Source organism: Pelecanus crispus, chromosome 2, assembly GCF_030463565.1.
Source record: "Pelecanus crispus isolate bPelCri1 chromosome 2, bPelCri1.pri, whole genome shotgun sequence".
NCBI lineage: Eukaryota > Metazoa > Chordata > Aves > Pelecaniformes > Pelecanidae > Pelecanus > Pelecanus crispus.
In genome coordinates, this window is record NC_134644.1 from 54,288,676 (window position 1) to 54,311,991 (window position 23,316).

The 23,316-nt window shown below is 41.2% G+C and overlaps 1 protein-coding gene across 1 annotated transcript in view; it reads left to right on the top strand.

Moving 5' to 3' along the window:
• Window positions 1–23,316, top strand: part of ELMO1 (engulfment and cell motility 1) — a 270,462-nt gene that overhangs the window by 236,857 nt on the left and 10,289 nt on the right. The window contains exons 17-20 of the mRNA XM_075728150.1: window positions 4,479–4,642; window positions 10,367–10,479; window positions 18,434–18,541; window positions 22,170–22,252. Of these exons, the coding sequence (XP_075584265.1) occupies window positions 4,479–4,642; window positions 10,367–10,479; window positions 18,434–18,541; window positions 22,170–22,252 (468 nt within the window). The remainder of the gene's footprint in view (window positions 1–4,478; window positions 4,643–10,366; window positions 10,480–18,433; window positions 18,542–22,169; window positions 22,253–23,316) is intronic.

Genomic DNA, 23,316 nt, shown 5'->3' on the forward strand with positions numbered 1-23,316 from the left:
AGTGTTTATGTACAATCACATTGAGTAGAGAATACCTTTAATTTCATTGTAAGGTCAGACACGGGGAAGAAGGGTTGATGCTGTCTCTCAGACAGCAGTAATCAAGGGCTGGCAACTCAGCTTTGGAAATTGAACAGATTAGAAGTTCTTGGCAGTGATTCCCAAATGCTCAGGAGACTCAACGCAATCAGCAGCTTTGACATTTTGGCCAGCTAGTTAAATACTGTTGGCTATAAACATTACAAGGCAAGTGATCACCCCCTTATGTGCTGTGCCTGGGGCATAGGCTTCCTGCCTTCTGTCTCGAGAGCAAGGGCAGCTTCTAAACCAAGGAGTTCTTTGATGGTACCCTGTGAATAACTTTCCAGATCATAGCAAAGAAGAGGCATTTGCATGGTTTGCATGTTAACCACAACAGTGAGTACCGGAGAAGGGAGACAAAAGTTTATACAGGATTGTGCAACTAAGCATAAATGATAGCACCCTAAGTCTACCGAACTTGACCCTCCTTTGCATTGTTTAGCCAAGAACGAGCGCTGCTCATTCTCGATGGTTCTGAGATCAGACTGAAAAGAAGATCCACATACATGCAATGCCCTAAAGTATAGTATATATTTATTTGTCCATTTATTTTATGGGAAAAACTACTCATAGAGGCAGTTTCCCCAGAGTGAGTGCCTGAATTTAGGAAACTAAATCTGTATGTAAGCAACGAAGAAACAGGTCTGTACAGATATTTGAATGAATGCATGAAACTGGAACTGTATACATGCATAGCGATTACAGGACTATATTTGCTTGCAAATCTGGTTTAGTGCTGAAAAATCAAGGTGATATGGTAGTGACATATGTAGTATGGTTAGTTTAGCAGTTATACTATGCCTGCCTGTTTGAAATTGCAGTAATTTGTTGCTTTCTAATGGCCAGGGAATCTGATCCCATGAGCGGCGAGGGGGCTTACATGTTTGAATTAAGCTACCTGGTTTTGCATGCTTCTTTTGCATGATACTGCAGAAATTACAACTTCAAGCTGCCTGTAAAACCACATGTAACAAAGTAGTCTGGCACAACTTCTCAGCAGGCCTAAGAAAACAGGAGTGAAGCCAGTGGCTGAATGTCACGTTCTCTGTGAGGGTGAAAAGTTAAGCCCAGTTCTCTGGGAGCCTTGACAGTAGTGTTAGGAGGCACCAATAGCTGAATATGTTTTCAATGGGCAAGGTTAGTTTCCAGCCTCTCCCCTCTTCTCCATTCCTGGTAGTTAATAATAATTAGTCCTAATTAATAATATATAAATATATAAAATATAAATTTAAATTAATTAGCGGCAATAAGTAGTCATTGTCAAGAAGGCAGAAAGAGGAAGACAGAAGATATTTTTAAACATCCAGCTTGTCGCTGGGATTGTCTGCTTCATTTTTTCCCCCTATACCTTTGAGGACATTTCCTTTGTTACATTTCCTAAGCCCTTTTAGGTATTAAACCAAGACCCGGTGAAATCAGTAGGAGTATGCCACTCACCTTGTTGGGCATGATCCATTAACATTCAGGTGTTATGGTTGTTTGGCCTTCCGGTTTGTCATTTCCAAGGTGTGGCAGCACGTTTCTTACTTGGACTGGTGTGGTCTAGCAAGTGCACTCTGAATGCAGTCAAGGAGGCGTTAATCCCTCTAAGCAGTCGGATGGCAGTCAGGAGTTCATCTTTCAAATGGGGAAGTAGCTGATTTCCACTGGCAGACCAGCTAAGTGGCTCTTCAGAGGGATTTAGTTGCACATGGCCACCATCTAAAAACAAATACTTCTGTATATGAAATGAAGAGTATGCAGGTGTTGAGTACAGAATTCAGTGTTGCTTTTTACCATCAAACTAAGTTTTAGAAGACTTCTTCAACGTACCTATTACATTTGTAGGAGTGGATGGAACGGAGCACAGCTTTGCTGGGCCAGGTTTGCAAGATTTATCAAGAATAGGATCTTAACTGCAAGGATGCATTCAAAGCAGGGCCCCGGCCAAGTGAGTGTGGGTAGGCTGCCTCATCCAGGGAGTGGAAATGTGGGAAAGCCATTTGCTGCCCACCTGAGTCAACACCTTTGGGAGAAGCAGCTTGCTCCTTGTCGTGGTTTAGTCCCAGCCAGCAACTCAGTACCACGCAGCCACTCGCTCACTCCCCCTACCCTGATGGGATGGGGGAGAGAATCGGAGGAGTAAGAGTGAGAAACACTCCTGGGTTGAGATAAGAACAGTTTAATAATTGAAATAAAGTAAAGTAGTAATGATAATAATAACAATATAATAATAATAGTAATAATAATATACAAAGCAAGTGATGCACAATGCAATTGCTCACCACCTGCCGACCGATACCCAGACAGTTCCCGAGCAGCGGTCGCTGCTCCCCGGCCAACCCCCCCCAGTTTATATACTGAGCATGACGTCATATGGTATGGAATAGCCCTTTGGTCAGTTTGGATCAACTATTCTGGCTGTGCCCCCTCCCAGTTTCTTGTGCGCCTGGCAGAGCATGGGAAGCTGAAAAAGTCCTTGACTAGCATAAGCAGTACTCAGCAACAACTAAAAAACATCAGCATGTTATCAACATTCTTCTCCTACTAAATCCAAAACACAGCACTATGCCTGCTGCTAGGAAGAAAATTAACTCTATCCCAGCCGAAACCAGGACACTCCTCTTGAAGTAGATCTCTGGGATGGATGTAGTCCATGTTGCAAGGAAGGAGATTATCTTCAGTTCTTTAATTGCTTGGTTTCAGCTGCTGGACGCAGCTAAAATGAGTGCTTAGATCACATCTGAGAAAGAAGTTACATCTCAGGAAGCAAAAATAGAAAACATAGTGCAGGCAATGAGTTAGAAGACTGAGGCAACACTTGCAAAGCAATGAAATATTCATGTGAAAACAGAAATTTTCAGAATGATTAGGGAACCTCTGAGGGGCTGAGCTTCTGTTTTAAGATACATGGTGAAGATGAAAGAATAAAGGAAAATTAACAGTGCAGAAAAAGCTTTTGCCCTCTGTGTAGCTGTTAATTTCTGTCACACCCGCTTTGATACCAGGGGGGGTGTTACCATTTCCTACTGCTTTTTAGCTGTTGGATTTGGGTGGGATGGGCCTTTCTAAGTCTGTTAAATTGTTTTTTCAGCCAACTTAAGCACAGCATCAGATAAATATTTCAAAGTGTGTGATTTGCACCAACACCAAGGAAATCAGTCTAGGATTGCGGAGAGACAGAGAGTAATCTGTGATATGTATTTATTTGAACTGGAGCCAAGCAATTCCCCTTAGTTACCTGTGTCTCAGCAGTTTTCTCCTGATAAAATAATTAACATGCAGATAGATGGCTGTTGCCCAGCCATCCTTCATTCTCATTTTTTGGTTTGCATTGTTTATGGCATTGCTTCAAAAGCAATCCTGTAATATCCTTGGCAAATTGATCTATCTTTCTCTCCCCCCTGACTAATGGTCTGTTTTAGCAAGTTCTCTTTCCTTCACTGTGTATGGCCATAATGTGCCTGCAGTGTAAGGCTCTCACAGAATCACAGAGTGGTTGAGGTTGGAAGGGACCCATGGAGGTCATCTGGTCCAAACTCACTGCTCAAGCAGTGCCACCTAGAGCTGGTTGCCCAGGACCATGTCCAGATGGCTGTTGAGTGTCTCCAAGGATGAAGACTCCACAACCTCCCTGGGCAGCCTGTGCCAGTGCTCGGTCACCCTCACAGTGAAAAAGAGTTTCCTGATGTTCAGAGGGAACCTCCTGTGTTTCAGTGTGTGCCCATCACCTCTGGGCATAAGGAATAAGGGAAGCAACGGGCCACAGTTAGCAGCTTTGTGCTACTGCCTTCTGGTCAGGGGAGCAGCTCTAAGACCCAGCAGGAGAGCTGTAAGACCTGAAGAACACTCTGCAGTCTCTCTTGTGGGCAGGTAGACTGGCCCCTGTGGCTTGTGCAGTACGCCTGGGTTGAGCTGGCAGGAGTCAGGATGTGCATCGGCAGCCTCAGTTGGCTCCTTAGGACTTCACAGATTTTTTCTGCTGTTACGAGTCTGGTGGTGTATGTGTGTCTGTCCCCGACATGATGGGAGCATCATCTCAGCTCAGAATGCAGAAAAGCCGTGCTACTGCTGCCGTGGGCACACAAACCATGGACACAGCGGGACATAAAATCCTGTAACCAGCAATTGTAGTTTAGCTGTGTAGGGAGACAGCCAAGCAATAACCCTCCCCACCCTGCCCTCCCCCAAAACATAATTTTCTTGTTACAGAGCAGATGAGCTTTTGCTGTAAGCTGTGATGCCCTGTCAGAAGTCAGCTTATTTTCTGGTTATGCTACTGAAAAATTCTCTTGAGACCACATAGCACTAATCATCTTCTATACCTAGAAACCTTACTGTGACCCAGAATAAGATGTGAAACAAAAACACGGAAAGTGTTAACACAGGTTTTCTTTTCCTTTCCTTGTCAACTGCAGGTAATGCAGGTAGTGAAAGAACAGATAATGAGAGCGCTCACTACCAAGCCTAGCTCTCTGGATCAGTTCAAGAGCAAACTTCAGAACCTCAGTTACACAGAAATACTGAAAATACGCCAGTCTGAAAGAATGAACCAGGAAGATTTCCAGTCTCGTCCGATTCTGTAAGTACTGTCTTCTCTCCACTTGTTTTTGCATGGAAGGATTAACAAACATGAATGACATTTGTGAGCTCTTCTGGGGGAACCCAAGGAGGAACGCTGTCCAGGGAGCCGTGCTCAAAAGCAGTAGTGCGGCATCTGCTTGAAGTGCATTATATTTTCTTCTGCTGGGAATCATCATTTTTTCTTTGAGTTCAGTTAAACCAGATTCAGCAAATCCCCACACGGTCTCACATGGCTTATTTGCATGAAACAATGCTTTGACATTTCCTAGCTTTGCATGATTGTGAGCCTGGTTTTGGTGCTGGTAGTGGCTTTAAAAAAAAAAACAAAACTTTGTCTTCTCTCCAAGGGCCTTTAAAAATTCCAAATGTCACTTCTCTGAACAAGACAGGGAGAAGCCCAGAAGAGGAGCCAATACACACTGGCTGCACAAAAGAGTGGTGTTGTGTATGACTGTCTGTGTTTATGGCATTATCTTTGGTGGTAATGACAAGCAGTTACTTATTTGTAAATGATAACATTCCGGTAGCTAGCCAGTGGGATTCTCACTTCCTTGTTGTTTACTGTGAAGTATCGAATGCTAGTATTGCCACCATGGCTCCTTCCTGTTTCTCAGAATACCCTTTGTTCTCTTATATGAAAAATGGGGGCTGTACTTGGCTCTGGACCAAGTCCGGGCTTGTGGCTGAAATGATGGCACAGGACAGATGCAGACTCCATGGCACACAAATGATGTGCTGAGAATAGCAGGAACCTTTTGAGATCAGCAGAGAAATGGTGAGGACTCCAGAAGCATCAGCTGAAATGTCATGCAATCCTGACCATGTTTCAAGTGGAATGGCTCATGATTTTCCAAATCTCCTTTTCAAGGCAAAGTTATAGAGAAGGGTTTGGACCAGAGCGTTTCAAGATTCAGAAGCAGGATGTTCATTTTGATTTGTTTCTAAAGGATACAGATAGCTAAGTACAAGCTCTGGGGACACACTCCTCCAGGGGCAGGAGGGCAACAGCAGAAGCATAAGCTAAGTAGAATTTCACACTTAAATTTTAATCATACCAATGTGGATCAAAGGGGGACTGCTTCTTTTATGTTTTCAGTGTATTAGAAGATAGGACCTAATGCCCAATTAGAACTGATGTCACTCATAGTAACACATCAATTAAAAAGCTACAAATGGTTCCAGTCAGTTTTGCATCATTACACTGCTCAGAAATCCCCTGCCAATCCCCTGCAACGTTTAGTGGTTCAAAGCCACTCAGTACTGCTAAGCTTGCCATGAAAGCTTCTCGTTTTCCCTGCCTTCCCTATGAGTCAACTGTTTAAGTATGATACAGGTCAACTATTTATATTCTCTTGCACCATCGCCTAGCCTTGTGAAACTTGCCAGTGCCCTCTGCAAGCTCTTTATTTCCAGTATCGCTCTGGCTAGTTGCTGCCACAGTGTGGAGTCTCCTTCCCCATCATGGAATGAGTAAAATGGTCAGCACAAGTAGTTAAAAGCAACTGAAGTGTTACCAGAGGCTCATTACAGATTCGGGACAAAGGCTAAGCCTAAAGGCTATAAAGGCTAAGTAAATCGATAAGGTGTTTAAGCCATCACAACTGCATTTGCAGAGATTTAACTCTATGCATTTGCATTTTGATTGCATCCATGATCACTTATTCTTGACTGTGAAAAGAAATGGTTCTTTCATTTTCCCCTTTGATTCGATTCCCTGTACTGAACTCTCAAATTGCATAGATGGCACAATTGATAGAAGTACAGAATCATGGCCTCATTGTAGGGAAAGAGACTGTGAGTGAAAAGAGCAATCATGGCTGTGCTGTGTATTTTAAAGCCTTGCAGATATTCTAAAAGAGATTGCACACAATGGTGAATGTAAAGTCGGCAGACCTTGTTTAATTCTGCATGAGAATATGGCAATCAGATGATGTTTTTTCCTGCCTTGAACATGATAGAAGTCTTTCTTCTGCTATTTGTTTTATGAAGCACTGAATTTTTAAGTTTTCAAGCTGCTGGATGAGAAGCTTCAGTTAAGTTGGATTTGAATGTAAGCTGGAAAGTTTTGCCTGAGATCCTTGTAACTACAACTTTGTTTTGCAAGGATTAGTTGTTTCTTTTATGTGAGTATTGTTGTTATCAGGTGAGATGAAGTTTTTTTTCAATTTCTACTTTCGATTAGGGAAAATAAAAAGTCCTTCAGAACAGAATCGATTCAAGATTCTGGGATCTTTATTGACTATGCAAACTGCCATTCCACAATGAATGATAAAGTAACACTGGTTCATTTTGAATGACTGTAGAAGAAGGTGTCTGCCTGTAGAGGACCAGAGATCTCCTTGACACATTAAATGGCAACAGAGATGGGTTAATACTGGCTAAGGATCTGACGTCCAAGTGGAGGCTTGCTGGTTAAAGGAGAGTTAATGTCAGCTAGGGAGCCATTGCTAAGTAACAACTGTTTGAAAATCGGCAACATACAGGGAAATAGAAGGAGGGATGTGGATGGGTTTTGGCTTTTTATCTTACAGATTTCTCTGCAAGGTTAGAAAGAGTCACTAATGCCCACTCTGAATGTGTGAAGTGATTAGGGGAGGGCATAGCTACAAGCCAGAAAGATAAAAGGACAAAACACATGAAAGCAGTTCTGGGATTACTTTTCTGTTGTGTTATAATGATTTAAATGTCTGTAATATTCCCCATCCTGGAAGGAAAACAGCTAACAAGAGTGAGTCTTAACTATAAGCTGGAAAGGTAAAAGCTGGGGACAGATACAACTGGTGCTGAAGAAGAAGTAGTATCATTTGAATAATTTAAAAATAATTTCTAATGATTTTCAGATTTGCCAACAATTCAGGTCTGTTACTTTAAAAGCAAGTAACTGATGTCAGTATTGCCTACAGTGCTGCGACCAGTGAGATCAGAAAATCAGCAATTATATATATTACTGTGTGGTTCCCTCAACCCTTCTGTGTTACCAACCCACTAACTTTTGCCATTCTTATGTGACAGGAACATAGTAGGAAACTAAGAGCAATTTTTAAAGACGCTGTCCCCTTAGACTTTCCAAGTTTGTTCTCTCTATCTTTGCAAGGCACAAACTGTTAAGCTGATGTCATCTGAAGGACAGTAAATAAAATTTTCACAAAACATGTTTGCATTTATGATCCTCCTTTAGCTCACTGTTCCTGTTTGATTTTAAAATTAGGCAGGAGGACCTATTTCTTGCACAAAGATTTTTTTTTTTTTTTTCTAACCCTCCTGTCTTTAGACACTGACCCTGAGGAACTGAACTCCCTTGCCTTCAGGTGGCTTTCTGAAGGCAATATAAATATTCAAAGCAGCACATCTTTTGTTTAACTCTGTGCTGTCATTTGATTGTTCTGCCCCATTTCTGTCACCTTGAGGTGGTAGAACAGAAACCTTGACAGTGAGGAGCACTAAGTGGCAGGATCACCTTGCAAAAATCTATCTGGAGTCATGGTATCTGAAAAATAGCTGAAAACCACCCAAGTCAGCATAACCATGTGTTGGCATGAGCTGCTGAGGACGGTAAGTGCAGGTGACCATGGCAAGGGATGGATGGACTTACGGGGTGTCACTAAAGTCCAAAGTCACTGAAGACTGTTTCTCCGTGGAGTGATAAGTTGTCTCCACAACCTCTGTGTGTTCAAGTACGGGGACTGTAAAACATAAGAAAGTACCACCTCTGATCTTCACGGCTGTGAGAGCAAATAAATGCACATGTGTAGAGGGACTCCAGCACATCAGCAAAGAGGCGGAAGGTGTCCCTTCTTTCCTACCTCCCTTCCTCCTGCGGGAAGTCTGCCTCAGACAGCAAAGTACTTCAGAGAGGACTACCTGTTCATTTTTGGGTTGGTTGAAACTTCTTCTCTTCCTCTGGTTTGTAAAGGTCAGATGGGGCTTTAGAGGACAGAAGAGGGAATACTATGAGCAGTCAGATGTTAATGTGCTAGGTGATCCATTCATTTTTGGTTTTTTCAGTAGTGTCTTACAACTATGATGTTATGGTATCTTTAACACCTATTTAATGATAACCATCTGATTTCTGAATTAACCTACCTAAATTTCAAACTGATGTTTACACCAGTCTTGAATATTTGAAATCAGTGCAGCTGGAGATTTAGTCTGCAGCCTGGACTGCTGAGTAATCCCCACTGTGTTTTAACACTGTTCTCCTCAGCCCCTACTCCCAGCTCTTACCTGAGGAATGGGGAAGCTCATCAGCTCAGTAAAGGCAAGACATTTATTCAAGCACAGAATTCTTTTAATCACAGTATTTAACCATTCAGCATATTCATCTCTTAGTTCCCAATGAGAAAACAACAGTGCTTGAAAATTATCCTAAAGGGCTAATAATACATTTCCAAAAGGTGGCCTGTTTCTATAGTTACAATGCTTCCTTGATTTTTGGCCAGCTGGATTTTCACAGCTTGTAAATATGCAGTGGGTTATGCATCAAGACCTCCAACCATTTTGTTAATACCTGGGGAAAAGATGGCATTTTTGTTTAAAGGCCTGATCTTTCTAGCAGAGGACTTCCAGTGGTTTCAGTGGGGTCTGGCAGATCAAAGGTATAGGATCCAAATTAATGTGGAAATCAGCAGAGACTGGGCTCCCCAAGTTTTCAGGAAGAGAGAAATTGTTGTTGTCTCTATGGGATACCACAGCTTTGCTTCCGTTTGATGATGATTGCTGGAACATACTGCCAGACAGAATGATTTTTGGTATTACCTAATTTGCACAGCAATGGAAAATTATGGTTCTGACACACTTCATATTTTATAAATCCTCTACACATTCAGTTATTTTTTAATCTTACTAGGCTTGCTGTCAAGTTGATGTTTAAACCTGTCTTTTATGTATTCTTAATGAACCTTAATGAATTCAGACATCTGTGAATCCATGTGATGGTGTATGAAATCAAACTCTAAATATTATGTGCATATGTTTTCTGCCTAGTTCTTGACATGTTGAACTCTTATCAAAGTAGGATGTAGAAAATGGATTTTCTGAAGGATATATAATATTATTTCTAAATGCACTGTGGGTTGCTGCACTCTGGGGCAAGGGTAAAGTTTGATCCTTGAGCAATCCCTAGTCATGGGTTAGTCTTCCACAAAATTCTGATAATGATGAATAAAATTCTGATAATAATTAATTGAATGGCATGGAATTAAGAACAAGCATATAGCACTGGTCATTGTTATAGCCCATTGGCATTGCTCGCTGTTTTTTACCGTCATTTCAAAATGTGTTTTAGCCTTCTTGTGTTGTCCTAAACAATACTGCTAGTAAAGTATACCAGCAGAGGATCATGCAAAAAAAGGTGACAGACCCTCAAATAAGCTTCACAGTGCTCCTACAATGAAAGAGCATTATTTGCCACAGAAAAACCTTGTTGATGAATTATAGCAAACATTATTTTTAGATTAGTAAAGTAAGAAACAAATAAGTGACTTGCCTGAGTCATACACGGATGTCGTAGCAGGGAGATGTCTACAACAGAGATACCCTGACTCCCATTTTTTGTTATAAGAAAAAGGATTTTTTTCTGGAGCAGACTAGATTCTGACCTGGGACTGCCTGTGACTGCTGTCCCCTTCAAACTCCTTGCAGAAACATCTTGTGAGACTGTCTCAGAGGAACAAGGATGGTCTTTGATTGAATTTGACAAGTGCCTACTTTCTTTCTTCCCAAGGGAACTAAAAGAGAAGATTCAGCCTGAGATCTTAGAACTGATCAAGCAGCAGCGTCTCAATCGACTTGTGGAGGGCACCTGCTTTAGGAAACTCAACAGTCGGCGTCGGCAAGGTACAGCTCAGACTGCCTACTCTGGGTTTTTACTGTCACTTTTGTGTAAAAGTTGAGATGAGGAATACTGCTTTTACTGGGAAGATCCTTGATTGTAGTGCTGTCTTGACTGCTTTTACCAGGGGATATCTGAAAGCATCTCCTAGTTACAGTTGTTGTAGGGTTTTCTGTGTTTCCCTGGAATTGGTTTTGGCTTCATCACACAGATCATCTGGAACAAGTCCAGCATTTGACAAAAATCTCAAGCAGCAGTCTTGCACTCTGAACTGAGTATTTTGATTTCTGCCTGGATGTCCAGGCTTCTTGTTCATCTCAAAACAAAATCTCTGCCTCTGCAGGAATAGCACATAAAACTTGGTGTAGCCAGAATTTGAATCTCTCAGACTTGGACTGCCTTTATATATGCGATGAGCTCATTCTGCACCCCTCCCTTTAGTACTGCCCGTCCTTGTTTTTTGTCTTGTATTACCATATACATTAAATGTATTATGATGTTTAAATATACTTTTAAAAAGCACTTAGATCAGTAACTTGTGTACCTTCAGATGAATATTTGATTGACATGAGAAGATTATTTTCCCAATCCTATGAGTCATTGCTCAGTGCTAGATTTGCAGCTCATTTTATACAGTCAAACTCTTTATGTTTCTTTTCCCCTCAGAAAGGCACGCTTCTTTCTCCGGACAAAATAACAGGGACATAGTGTAAATTCAGCAGATTAATTAGAAGTTGTATCCAAAAAATTCCCTTTAAACCCTCATTTTGTGAGGATTCAGATTGCCATTTGTTTTCTGCTGTAAATACAATACAAATTAGAAAGTTACAAAAGCTAAGGGTAGAACTGACAAAAATGAATATTTGAGACCTTCAGATCGATTGGGGAAAACTGCTTTCTTCACAGAGAAGTATCCCTGCAATGCCTCTTTCCTTAGAAACAAGGAGGCAATTTTCCTTAATGTAGGGAGGTTATTTTGGAAAATTTCAAAGCCCTTATGAAAGAGTAGAGTTGCAAAAAAATGTGATGCAGCTTTATATCCTCTCTGTCAAGCCTACAAGCACCTATGAAGCCCACTGCACAGAGTTTAGGGAAAGAACATTAATATTCCACTGTGACTTTCTATACGGATTTCATAGGGAGGCATGATACGTATTTTCCCTTCAGCAGCATATTCACAGAGTGAAAGTAGCTAAAGTAATGCATAGTTTGGTTTGGCTATCAGTAGCAAGGGTTGTTTATTTTATTCCTCTCAGAGCCTTAATCCGAATGACTGAAATTCTAGGGAAGGAGCAGGGTTTGTGGCAAATGTTCTTTTGGCAGATCTCCAAGAGGAAGATAGACTATTTATTTTATCTTAAACTGTTGTTAGTTCATGATTTATAGGATCAAAAGCCTCAGGGGGTATAAATTGGTTCAACTTATATGAGTAGAGTTGAAGTTTAAAAAAAATATTTTAAAAAAAGATCAACATAATCTTCTGGTCCACAGTTGAGAATGTTGCTGTGTATGATGCCTTGGAGTTAATTGTATAGGCCACCAGCTTAATTGCTTTGATGTTATATTTATACAGGGCCAAAAAAGTTCACAATTCTTTGGAAACAAATAAAACACACGACCATGCCTCAAAGAACTTCATCTTCTCTGAAATATATTGGCTTTTGTCAGATACAAGCCCATTTAGAAGGGCGTGTTTCCGTATGCCCTTCAGAGTTGTGTCTGCTTTATGTTAGACTCCCTGTATTCCCTGAAAGAGAAGTGTAAAATATCCACCTGGGAGGGAGGGAGAAGACATAACCATTACAGGAGATGATGATGCATGAGACCACCAGGACTAAACTCAGTAAGATCTGACACTGTGCAATCTAATGAAGAAGCAAAGTATGTTTTGTAAACGCAGGCATGTTTGGTGTATAAGCCATTCAATTGGGATCCTTTTTTAGGTGTGTACAGTGCCTGTCACAGCCCAAATAGCAAGTAGTGGCAGCTGGCACAAAGCAGAAGCAGCTCTCTTGAAATCAGCCTTTATCCTTCAGGGTCTCCAGTAACCCAAGCAGAGCAAGCTGTAAGACCAGGGCTGTCATGATGTCAAGAACTAGGAGATGAAGTAGAGTGAATGGAGGACCAGAGGTTTAGCTAGTGATACTAAATATCATGACAGTCAACCTTTCAGACAGTTCCTCTGAATGTCATGATAAAAATAGTACAAGTGCCCTGTGCTATCTGGGAGTTCAGGAGCCCCATCACCTGCCTGCTGCTCCAGCTGAATTCACTTGCCATGGAGCATTACCAAGGCCCTCAAAGGGCCATGGTCCTTCCAGGTTGATAGGGAGCTGAAACAGGAATGGGGAGTGCTGTGAGGCGTCACGATTTGCCTGTTATGTGGCAACCTACTTGTAAGAGTACTAAGATCAGGTAGGTGTTTTACTTTAGTATGTATGCTGCTTCTTTTACCTTTCCTATGATTCTTTTTTTCCCTTGAGACAATCCTGGAACAAATGTCACAAATCTACAGATGGTACAGGAAGAACTTGAACATGTCCTACACAGGAGAAGCTGAGAGCATTAAATTGCCCATTTAAAAAAATAATTAACAGGCATTATCCCATGATAAAGACTCCAGAGCAAACTTCTGTTAAGACTGTTGTTTGAACATGTGGTAGGACACACATGGTTAGTCACAGTAAGTTGAAAAAATTCACTTACAAAAAAAATGAGCAGGGAGTTTACAGCCTCTTACGGCCTTTAGAGAAGAGGTGAAACACTTTCATATATACTTGGCATTCGAAAGCCTCCAATTCAACAGGTGATTCACTGGGGGGATGCTGAAGATTAAGCTGTGAGGTATCTGTAGTCAGATCTCTGCCTTTTGTGTTTCAGCACAGGATTGTCATATCAGCAGGATCTCTCTGTAGTCGAAATTCAGAAATATCATTGTTGTCCCAGCAGGATCCTTAGCACTTTCAAAGAACACATGGCCTTTCCCATGCAAGGTTTCATAGGAGAACTGCAGCACTAAGTCCTGTTTTTATTAAGCATTCTTAATCAGTTGGAAATGAAACAGCAAAATCTAGCCTGCCCTTCTGGCCATTGTTTAGCAGCAGATCATGAAGCTCTGCAAATCCCCACTTTGTTTCTTGACCATGGACATCAGCTGACAGATAGACCTCTTCAGCTTTCTCCTTCCTTAGTTAATTCCTAAAAGAAAGGGGCGAAGACTAAAGTGAAAGCCTGCAAAGCACTTTACAACCCCAAAACTTATTATTTCCAGTAGAGCTAAGTAGCAGATAAAGGCATTTTATTGAGGATAATAGATACTTCTGATGCTGTCATCCAGTACATTTGTAGTTTATGTTGCTGGGTGCACTCTTGGGAATAAATTCCCCTTTTAGCTTTATAAAGATTAGAGAGAAATTGTGTGTTATTGAAGTGGTTTTGTAGCCAAAGATGAGGTTTCTTGAGCAGTAATTTTTAGAAGGGAAGGAAAGCCTGGTGATACACACCATTAAATTAAAACCACAAGGCACCATGGAAGTAACCGGGAAAGAGAAAGCTTAAATTAAAACAAAAAATCGTGAAGACAGGTTTTCCATCTCATGCTAGGATAAGTAACTCATGCTTCTGAACAAGAACACACACTTCAGCTTTTTTCTGCCAAGCCTCTTTGCTGCTGCTACTCCATCCCACCCACCATAGTCCCATAAAAAATAATATTCTGCGTGACTTTCTGAGAGGAACCAGTTAACCAAATATGCCTCCAGTATTGCTACAGGTCAAGTAGTCACCAGTCATTTGCTGGGCTTGCTGGCTTTCATCTAAGCAGTTAAGACCAGTTAGAGTGCAATGTGTCACTACAGTTGTATTAGAGACAGACAACACAATGAAAGCAAAAGGGTGAGTCCGCATACAAACATCTAAAATCTACGCAAATACATATGGTTTCACTGATCTATTTAAAAGTGTGTTCCTGTTGCTAAATCCATGAGGAAGATTTTCTGTGAACAAAAAACTTGTTTAGTAATCTGGAACATATCTTGGGATAAAATGTATACTCTCAGACTTGTGTCCGTGCATATCTGCGCTGTTTTCTCCCCAGATTCTAACTACAGAGCGCTTCTGTACTAACCACAGCGCTTCGTTACCTGGGATAGCATTGTTAAGGGCATATGAGTCACTGGCCGTTAATGCACTTGGAAACACACTGCGTGAATGGCCAAGCACTCTGTAGCCCATCAGCAAAATGTTCTGTGCCCTACTATTTGCTCACAGTTTTGAATATTACCCTTCTAGCCAAATTGTAGCTGATTTTGTTGTTTGGGATGTTTTTTTTAACCTCATCTATAATCTTTAACAATGTGCTGCAATATATTTAACCCACTGGCTGCTCTAGCAATTATCTGAAAATCAGAACAATTTGTTTGAAACCTTTTCCAGTTAAAAACCAGAATGATTGATTCTGTTTCCCAAAGAAAAATCTCTAGCACCTTAATTTGATTGCATCAGTGGTCAGTAAGCTAAAAGACATAAGGACTCACCAGAAAGTATAAATGATGTAGTGTCAGAAAATTGCGATGAAATGACAAGCCCACATCATCTTTAAAGACTCTGTGGTTAGCGACTGCCCTCCCTACAGCTGCTTGCTCTGAGGAGGCGTTTTACAGAGGCAGGTGTAGTAACACTGGGTACAAAATAAGAGTTGTAGAAGGGGCTTAGGCTTTGGGGCAAATTCATAAGACTGGGCCTAAAACCAAGACAAACTCCACTCCTTCCTGAACAGACAGATGTGCCACTCCAGCTGTGCGCATACACACGGATCTGCCAGCTGTGGAGTACAGGGTCTATTGAGAAATGGCTGACCCATCTTTAAAGCCTCTGTGGCACCTCAACTATGTGGACTTGGGCTTAAGAGCTCTGGAGGGTTTGGACATTAGTTTTTCTTTGTTTTATAGACATCGTTTTCTAATCATGGTAGAAAAGAGCTTTTTCCTTTGCCTTTTGTTGCCTTTTTGTTGTTGTTGTTTATCAGTTTAGAGCTGAAAGTAAATGCTGGCCACTTCCCATGTGCTGTTCTGTAATTAAGGTTTCTTTGCCCTTTTTGTCAGTGGCAGCACTTTCATATAATTTTTGACCGCAGCATTATTCTGTACACTACTTTTCCAATAAAACTGTGTTCAGCACCTGCACTACAGTAAAATAGCATGCATTGCGTTTAAAACAGTTCCCCTCCAAGGCACTGAGATCTCACATAAGTGGGATATTGTCTGATAAACTGTTTGTAACATCATGTACAGCTGGAAAAAACACCCAAACTGGTAAGGCTGGGGTGGTTATAGAAGCAAGGCTTACTTCCCATCACTAACATGCTGATCACCCTCTTCAGCCTGGCCTGTGCAGTCGTTTAGTGGCTGTGGCTGAGGGACCTCGTTAGTTCCATTTGTAGGTTTCATTTAAGGGTTTTCCTCTTGACAGCAAAGCTATGGTGCAATGGCAGTTATTAGTGAGCCCACAGGAGAATCACGTTGGACATGCTTCAAGCTACAGTCTCTGGCTATTAGTTCTTTAATTAACCTTGGGTTATGGGGAACTGATGTAAAAGGCTCCACAAGCCTTCAGAGCTAGGGTTTCTTCCTGTAAAGCCCACCACTTCCTAAAATACAGGTAAAGACATTTTCACTGAGAGGTTTTTCTCTTTTTTATTATTGGAGCAGGGGGTTGAAACAGGAACAAGGTTACCAAAATACTGTAACTGTGAGGAAGTTAAAGAGACCTTTTCCAAGCCCTCACTAACACCACCAGCCCCATTTGTGCTAAACTGAAAGGAATTCATACTATTTTTTTTCAGTTACATCATCTTCTTGGCCGGATTACTGAGAAAGTAGTAAGACCACATTGGCTTTTATTAGGAAAACATGATTGTTGTAATCTTAGAGACAGAAAGGTATATTCCTTTTTACAGTCTCATAAGCAATGGGGTTGCAGTTAAAGCTAGACATGAGAGCCTCCTGCTACAGTTAGTAGGAACGTTTCTTTACGTAGGCAAGGGGCCCGATGGTCTACAGTTAGATTCAACAGGGTATATTTTTTAAGTATCAGGTTTTGAAATGGTCCTGGTAGAGTTCCCTGTAAAGGGTACGAATCCAGAAAAGTTTCACACACATCCTTCTGAGACACACAGACTGCCCAACGAGTTGATTGTGTCTATGCTCTTCAGATGAGTCTACTGAGTGAGGGCTTCTGCTTGCTCTAGTTTCAAATCCATACAGATCTTTGCAAGTGGGTTTTTCCTCTTGACCCCACACTGTGCAACATCATATGTACTGCTTACAGTCCAGGCCTGCTTGTATTTCAGGAGCTCTTTTTGTGTGTGCCACAAAATCATGATCTCAGACTCTCTACCGTAAATCTTCAGTGTTTTACACACCTGTGAAGTAGATAACCAGAATCTCTCCCATTGCCATTTTGAGCCTTTGCCAGTGGTTTGTAAGGTCTTTTGAAACCTTTCTGTAGATGGGGTTACACACTCAGAAAGTGTTTTGAAGTATGTGGGTTTTTTCCCCAAAACATTTTTACCCACCATGACAAAGAAATTTAACAGGGCGTGTGGAAGCCCACTTTTGCCATTCAAGGCTGAATTGCCTTTCTCCATGTTTTATTGCATTGCATTTTGGATGACTGGTTAAGGGATTGGAGAGTGTCCTTTAGAAAGAAGTTGGGACCATGAAGCCAATATTTTACTAACAGAGCCAAGAAGTCCTTCCTTTGCTAACACCTGAAACGAGCTCACATATGCTGGCTCTGGTAGTTGTACAGCTCCTCCGACGTTTTATCTGGACAGTGGTTCCATTCGCTCCTGGCGATGGCAGCACCACGGGGCTGTGTCAGTGCTAACATTTCCTCTAAATTGTCCCTTAGGCTGCTGCTTGGCACAGCATCAGCGCTGCCAGCAACAAGAGAAGCACAGAGGCAGAGAAGCCCTTTGCCCCCTCCACTGGCGTTTTAACATCTAGCCTTGCTCTGAGCATTTGGAGATTTATAGCTTGGATGTAACGAGATTGTATTTTTGACAGCTTAACATTATGTGATCTATTTATTAAATACAAAGTGCTCTGACAAGGAAGAGTAACCTCATTCTTGCCATTTCAGAAAGGGAATTGGCAAGCACCACCCTTACACGCTAGGCAGCATGGTGGCCTGGCTCTGCAAAGCTGATGTTCTTCATGGGAGCAGATTTTAACAAATATTGTTAAGGTGGAATTATACCCTGCAAGGCAGGAGGTGGCAGGAGATGTAAATATACATCTCCTAGGAAGGGCTAAAATGCAAACTGGAGTGGAACTGCATGGTCACATGTATATTTGTGACCATGCAAGGCACTGAGCTATCCACAGGACAAAGGAGTTAACGTCTGCTTTTAAATCTTTGCATGTTTGTTATGTCCAGTCCCTCCATAAATATGGGGGTGTTCTCCCATGTCTATAAAAAGACATGAGTCATAATTTTCATAAAGTATGGGATATTTCAAATGTATCAGTTTTTGGGTGTCCCACACAAGACAGCTGGCAGGGCTTAATTTTCACATAGTGGGTGCTAAAAAGGAAGCTTTTATGGGTACATTAAACTTAGCCACTCAAATCAGTGGTTACTTGGCCAGTCTTCTGGCCATAAGGGTATATAATATCATGTAAAACTAAGTCAACTGTTTCTTGCTAGTATTTATTTTTGGAGCCAGTGACTGAATCAATACAAAAATGGTATATTAATTCCAGCTTCATTTAATCAAGTAAAATTACTGAGCAAAGTCCCTGTCCTACTTTCCGTACACCCCACACATTCCTCCTCCTGAAAGAAAAAAGGCAGTCCTTCCCTGTAGTGCCTTGTTTGAGTAAGCTTTCTACTACACTATTGATAATGCTCATGAAGATATGTGAGTGACCTTGTTTAATGCATTTATTTTAACAGACAAATTCTGGTATTGTCGACTTTCACCTAATCACAAGGTCTTGCACTACGGAGACTTGGAAGAAAGTCCCCAGGGAGAAGTCCCCCATGATTCCTTGCAAGATAAATGTAAGTCATGCACAAGGATTGTGCTACTTTTGCTTCTTTTATGCTAATTCCTCTTTATAACTTGTAGTAGGTTTCTCTTAACACAGGACATGATCAACAGCTCTTTTTATGGAGACAGAGAGCAGAGGACATTTCCTTCTGCATTCAAACACCGCTGTCCTGGTTTTGGCAAGCGTGTATGGGGACTGAGCTCAGCTTTGCAATGAGTTTATAATTTCATTCAGCTTAGAAATGTCATGCTTTTCATGGGGAGGAACACAGTTTATTTTCATTGCTCATCTAACTGCAGATGTCAAATAAAAGTACTTGGGCACCTTCAGAAGCATTTCCTGTCCACGGAGACCGATGTTTCTTCTGTGGCAAACAATCTAGTGAGTGAAGGAGAAATCCGTGGCAAGCAGAGGTCTTTTTCATTATCGTGGAGAGTGGACTTAAAGATGACACATTGCTGTGAAGAGTAGTGAGAGGACCTCATGGTTTCTGTGTGCCCAGCTGGGCAAGGACATGCCTTTGTGACAGCTCCTACCAGGGGATTTATCGGGACTTTTTTTTATGGACAAAAGTAATTTTGGAGTCCTTCAGAAAATCATACTCTCATGAACATTTCTTCTTGGTCCTTCAACATGAGTTGTAGATGTTTAACCTGCAGTCCTGGGAAAGTTTTTTGCAATGACTGAGATAATTACCAGTGTAGCTCTGTCACCAGAAAGTGACTCTAAGAAATCAAACATTGAATAAGGAATAATTTCTTTTTGTTCTTTTCTGAACCTCTATTAGTAATAAATGCTATTCTTGGCATTATGAAATTAGACACGCTTGTACAAGTATTCTAGTTGGTAGCTCTACTTCTTTCATGGAATAGCAGAGACTTATTTTTCAGACATTGGAAATTTCTCCAGGCTGAAAATTGAGAAAGGAGAAAATCAGTGATTTAACTTTCCAGTATGTTAGTAAAACAAAGAATTGTTTCTGTTTTCTTCTCCCCCAACCTATCTTTAGGCAGCACCTTTTAAAATTTCTAAATGCTCCCAGACTACATCTGGGAGGGAAAGAGGAAAAGCCTGTCTGGTGCTGGAGCCCTGGCAGTTGGTAGTCACGTTCCCTTGTTTTCATTGCCTTACAGATTGCCTCAAGGATGTTTCACTCTCTTACTGCAGTTTTGGCAGAATGTAGGACGGGGGTTCACATTGCTGCATTGGCACTGGAAGAGGCTGGTTTTTTGGACGAGGCTTAGGGAAATAGCCCTTGAATGTTAACAGTAGCGTGAGAATGGCAAAAGAAGAATAAAGGTCACACTTGGACTGCAGGCACAGTTATGAGACCAGCAGTTCCCTGATTTGTTTGCTTTGAGCAAACTTGCACGCTCAAAACCCCTGACCCTGACTGCAAGCTTCATTTGCATTTGCATTTTCTGTAGGCTCTTGAGCCTACTCAGGAATGTCAGAATCCCGTGGGGACAGAAGGCTCATACTTTAGGAACCACTGGGCCAGACCCACATGCTCCCGGTGCATGCCTGCTGTCAGAGCAGATACTGATGCAGTTTGAGAAAGGTATGGTTATTTCATCAATATCTCAGGTTTTCAGGCGATGAAGGATATGAGTGCCACCCATATTAGAGTTTAATGAAACAGAGTTGAGAACATTGCAAGATACAAGATTATAAAGTGGCACTATTGTTTGAAACGTGTCAGGCCAAACTGGCTTGGGAATTTTACAGAACATTTTCCAGAAATATTCTTTGTATAGACTTACACTGAATTTTGAACTATTAAGGTCTGAATATGATGACCAGATTGTCAGCATTTGGGAGCAGGTCAACAGATGAAAGAGAATATGTGGGTAAGAAAGTGGAGGACCAAGAGAAGCAGCATAAGGGCATTTTGTGTACTCCTTGCCAAGCTTGAATAACTAGTGTCTATCTCCAAAAATAAGTGTGGGGGCTTTTAACCTTTTCACTTCTGTGAATGTCACCTTTCTTCAGGCTGGCAGAGTTAACAAACTGTGCAGCCTCCAGCTGGAACAGAAAACACCTGCCCTCTTTCTCAGGGCTTTATCCGTTGTGAGCACATCACATCCGTGCTCATACCCTCCAGCATCTTGTAGTCAGCTTCTGATACCATCTGAAGTCTTTGATTCTATTTTTCCAAAGCAAGGAATAGGCCAGGTTCCAGGTAAATAAAGATCAGGATGTCACGTCAGTCTGTGATCTCCCATAGTAACTGCATTCTAGATCACAGAGATCAAGCGTATGAAACCTGGAGAAAAGCCTTCTTGGTTCAGAGATCTAACTTGAGAAAACCCTACCTTACGCAATCAGAGAAATTGTTTTTGTGAGCATCTTCAGCAAATGGCAGGAACACTTTCTTCTTAAGAAGACCTTTCTACCATAGTTGCAGTCAAATACCTCCTTTACTTCCCAGTTTGTCCTAGCTCGCTCTCTCCTCTCAAAAATAATACCTCTTCTTGACCAAAAAGAAGGGTAGTGTCAGAGACATAAAATTCAGCAGGGCCACAGCATGAAATGCTGAGACTAAAGGCAGGAGAGGTTGAATAGTGAAGAGCCAAATAACTTCCATTTCTTTTAGCTTTCCATGCAAAGAAAGTCCTTTAAAAATGTCTATTATATCCCATGCTATCCATTTGACCGTAGTGCTGAGGTAATCTGTAATAAAGTACATAGTGTTGCTGTACCCAGTAGAAGAGAAAATGCATTTCTCCTCTCCAGTATTTCCATTAGAGTTTGCAAAGAACTGGGCAGTAACAGACTTTCATATTATGATGCTGTTCTATATATATGATGCCGCAGCCACAAGGATAATGGATTATTTATAGATTGTAGATACTGTCACTCACTGACCATACTGTATTGTGGAGCATATAGATTCTCCATAATGTAATTACTGTTGGAAAATTGACTTCCACTTGAAACTCAGAGAAATTTGTCTTTATGTTTTAGTGGCCTTACTCTGTGAGTGAGTTGGAGTGGCAGCAGCTTCCAATACCTTTTCTCACCTTTTTTTTTTTTAATGATTTCTGATCACTTCACATTTTAAAGCAATTGGAATGGGTTGTTATAAGCCTTAGTAGTCCTTATTCTTGTTAATACCAGAAAGCAACTAAACTGCTGATGGGAGTGAAATAGAAAACTATTCAAAAAATTCATACAGGCATTAACAAAAGGACAACAGCATTGAGTGAGGTAGGGTCCAACTTGCCCAGCATCCTCTCTCCAGCAGAGACTTTACCTGGATGCCTAGGACAGAGCAACAACAGGGCAGGCATATTACATTAGTAAGGCAGAAAACAGTACACGTTTTCTAGATACATGAGTACACATAAAAACTGCCCAGACACAGATCTATATGAAACACTCTTATCCAAAGTAGTCTCAACGGGCAAGAAAAAGCATGCTCAGATTTTTATCCAGATGCCTGAAATTTTGTCAAGAGTCACTGTTTCCTCTTTTAGTTGTTTTCTTACAATTTTCTTTCTTACAGCAGGCTGGAAATGGCAAAATAGATGGCAATTTTAACACATTAGTCTTGCCTCTTTTTAGACTCTGTAGCTTTTACACACCTTGGTTATAACTCATTTTCTGGTTTTTGCTTTTGTTTCTTTTTAATGCAGTGCCAGTGGCAGATATAAAAGCTGTTGTGACTGGGAAAGACTGCCCTCACATGAAGGAGAAAGGAGCTCTTAAACAAAACAAGGTATGGTTCTCAAATTGTTACAAACACACACCCTGCAGAATACAAAGTTTGTCAACTTGACCTTCCCTGAAGTAATAAACATATTTTTCATTCCAGCCTGCCACCTTTCTATGTATGCACACACACTTTGTTTTCACCTCAGACCATTTGAGTTAAATTATTAGGACAGTGTACACTCCTTTAGTCAGATTTCATGGCAGATGTGCATTGTGATGAGCCCAGAGCACACTAGGATAGTCTTCAGTAGTGGTGTCTTCTACCTCTAAAGCAAAGCAGTTTTGACTGCTGCTACAGAGCAGAGCGGCAATGATTGTTGGTACCTACTCCTATATTGTCTCTGATAAATAACTAGTTTGTTCCAGCTGTATTCTCTGATGAGCTCACATTCAGTGAACACTGGCACGTGCCAAATTTGCAATTAATGTCCAGCTGATGATAACTTCGGGTCCAGTCAGGTAGAAAAACAACTGCCAACAAAAGGATGCTGGGCAATTAATGAGGTGTATAAAGATGTGTTCAGCAATGTGTTTGGGAAAAAATGTGTAGGAGACAATGGTCAGCTTAAATTAGATTTATACTACCTTTCAGAGTTTCAGATCAAGAGCTGTGAACTGACAGTAGGACTCAAATTGTACAGTGCCAGAATCTTGCAGAGTTTTTGTTAGTAAGACTTGCCACTACAGCAAGAAGAAATTGAGTTACTAGCAAAGTCTGACATCTTTGGTAGTGATGGTCTTCATGCCATATTGTATGAGGTATGTTCATTAGTTTTCCATCAGGTCATGCTGTCTGACCTTACAAGAAGGAGTGAGACTCAAATGATGGTCTAGAACGACACTCTGAGGTCTGGGAACCAGATCAGAGGATTTGAATCTGAATTTCTAGTTACCTGAAACTGAGAAATTTTGGGTCCAACTAGAAAGATACTTTGATGGACAAAGTAGTAAAGTTAAGAGTTCCTGCTTCAGCACTTTAAAAATAAAATGCATGTATTTAGTGTTCAAATAAATACCAGAAAAGACAGTTCTGATAGGGACCACAGAAAATGAAAAGGCACTGTCAAA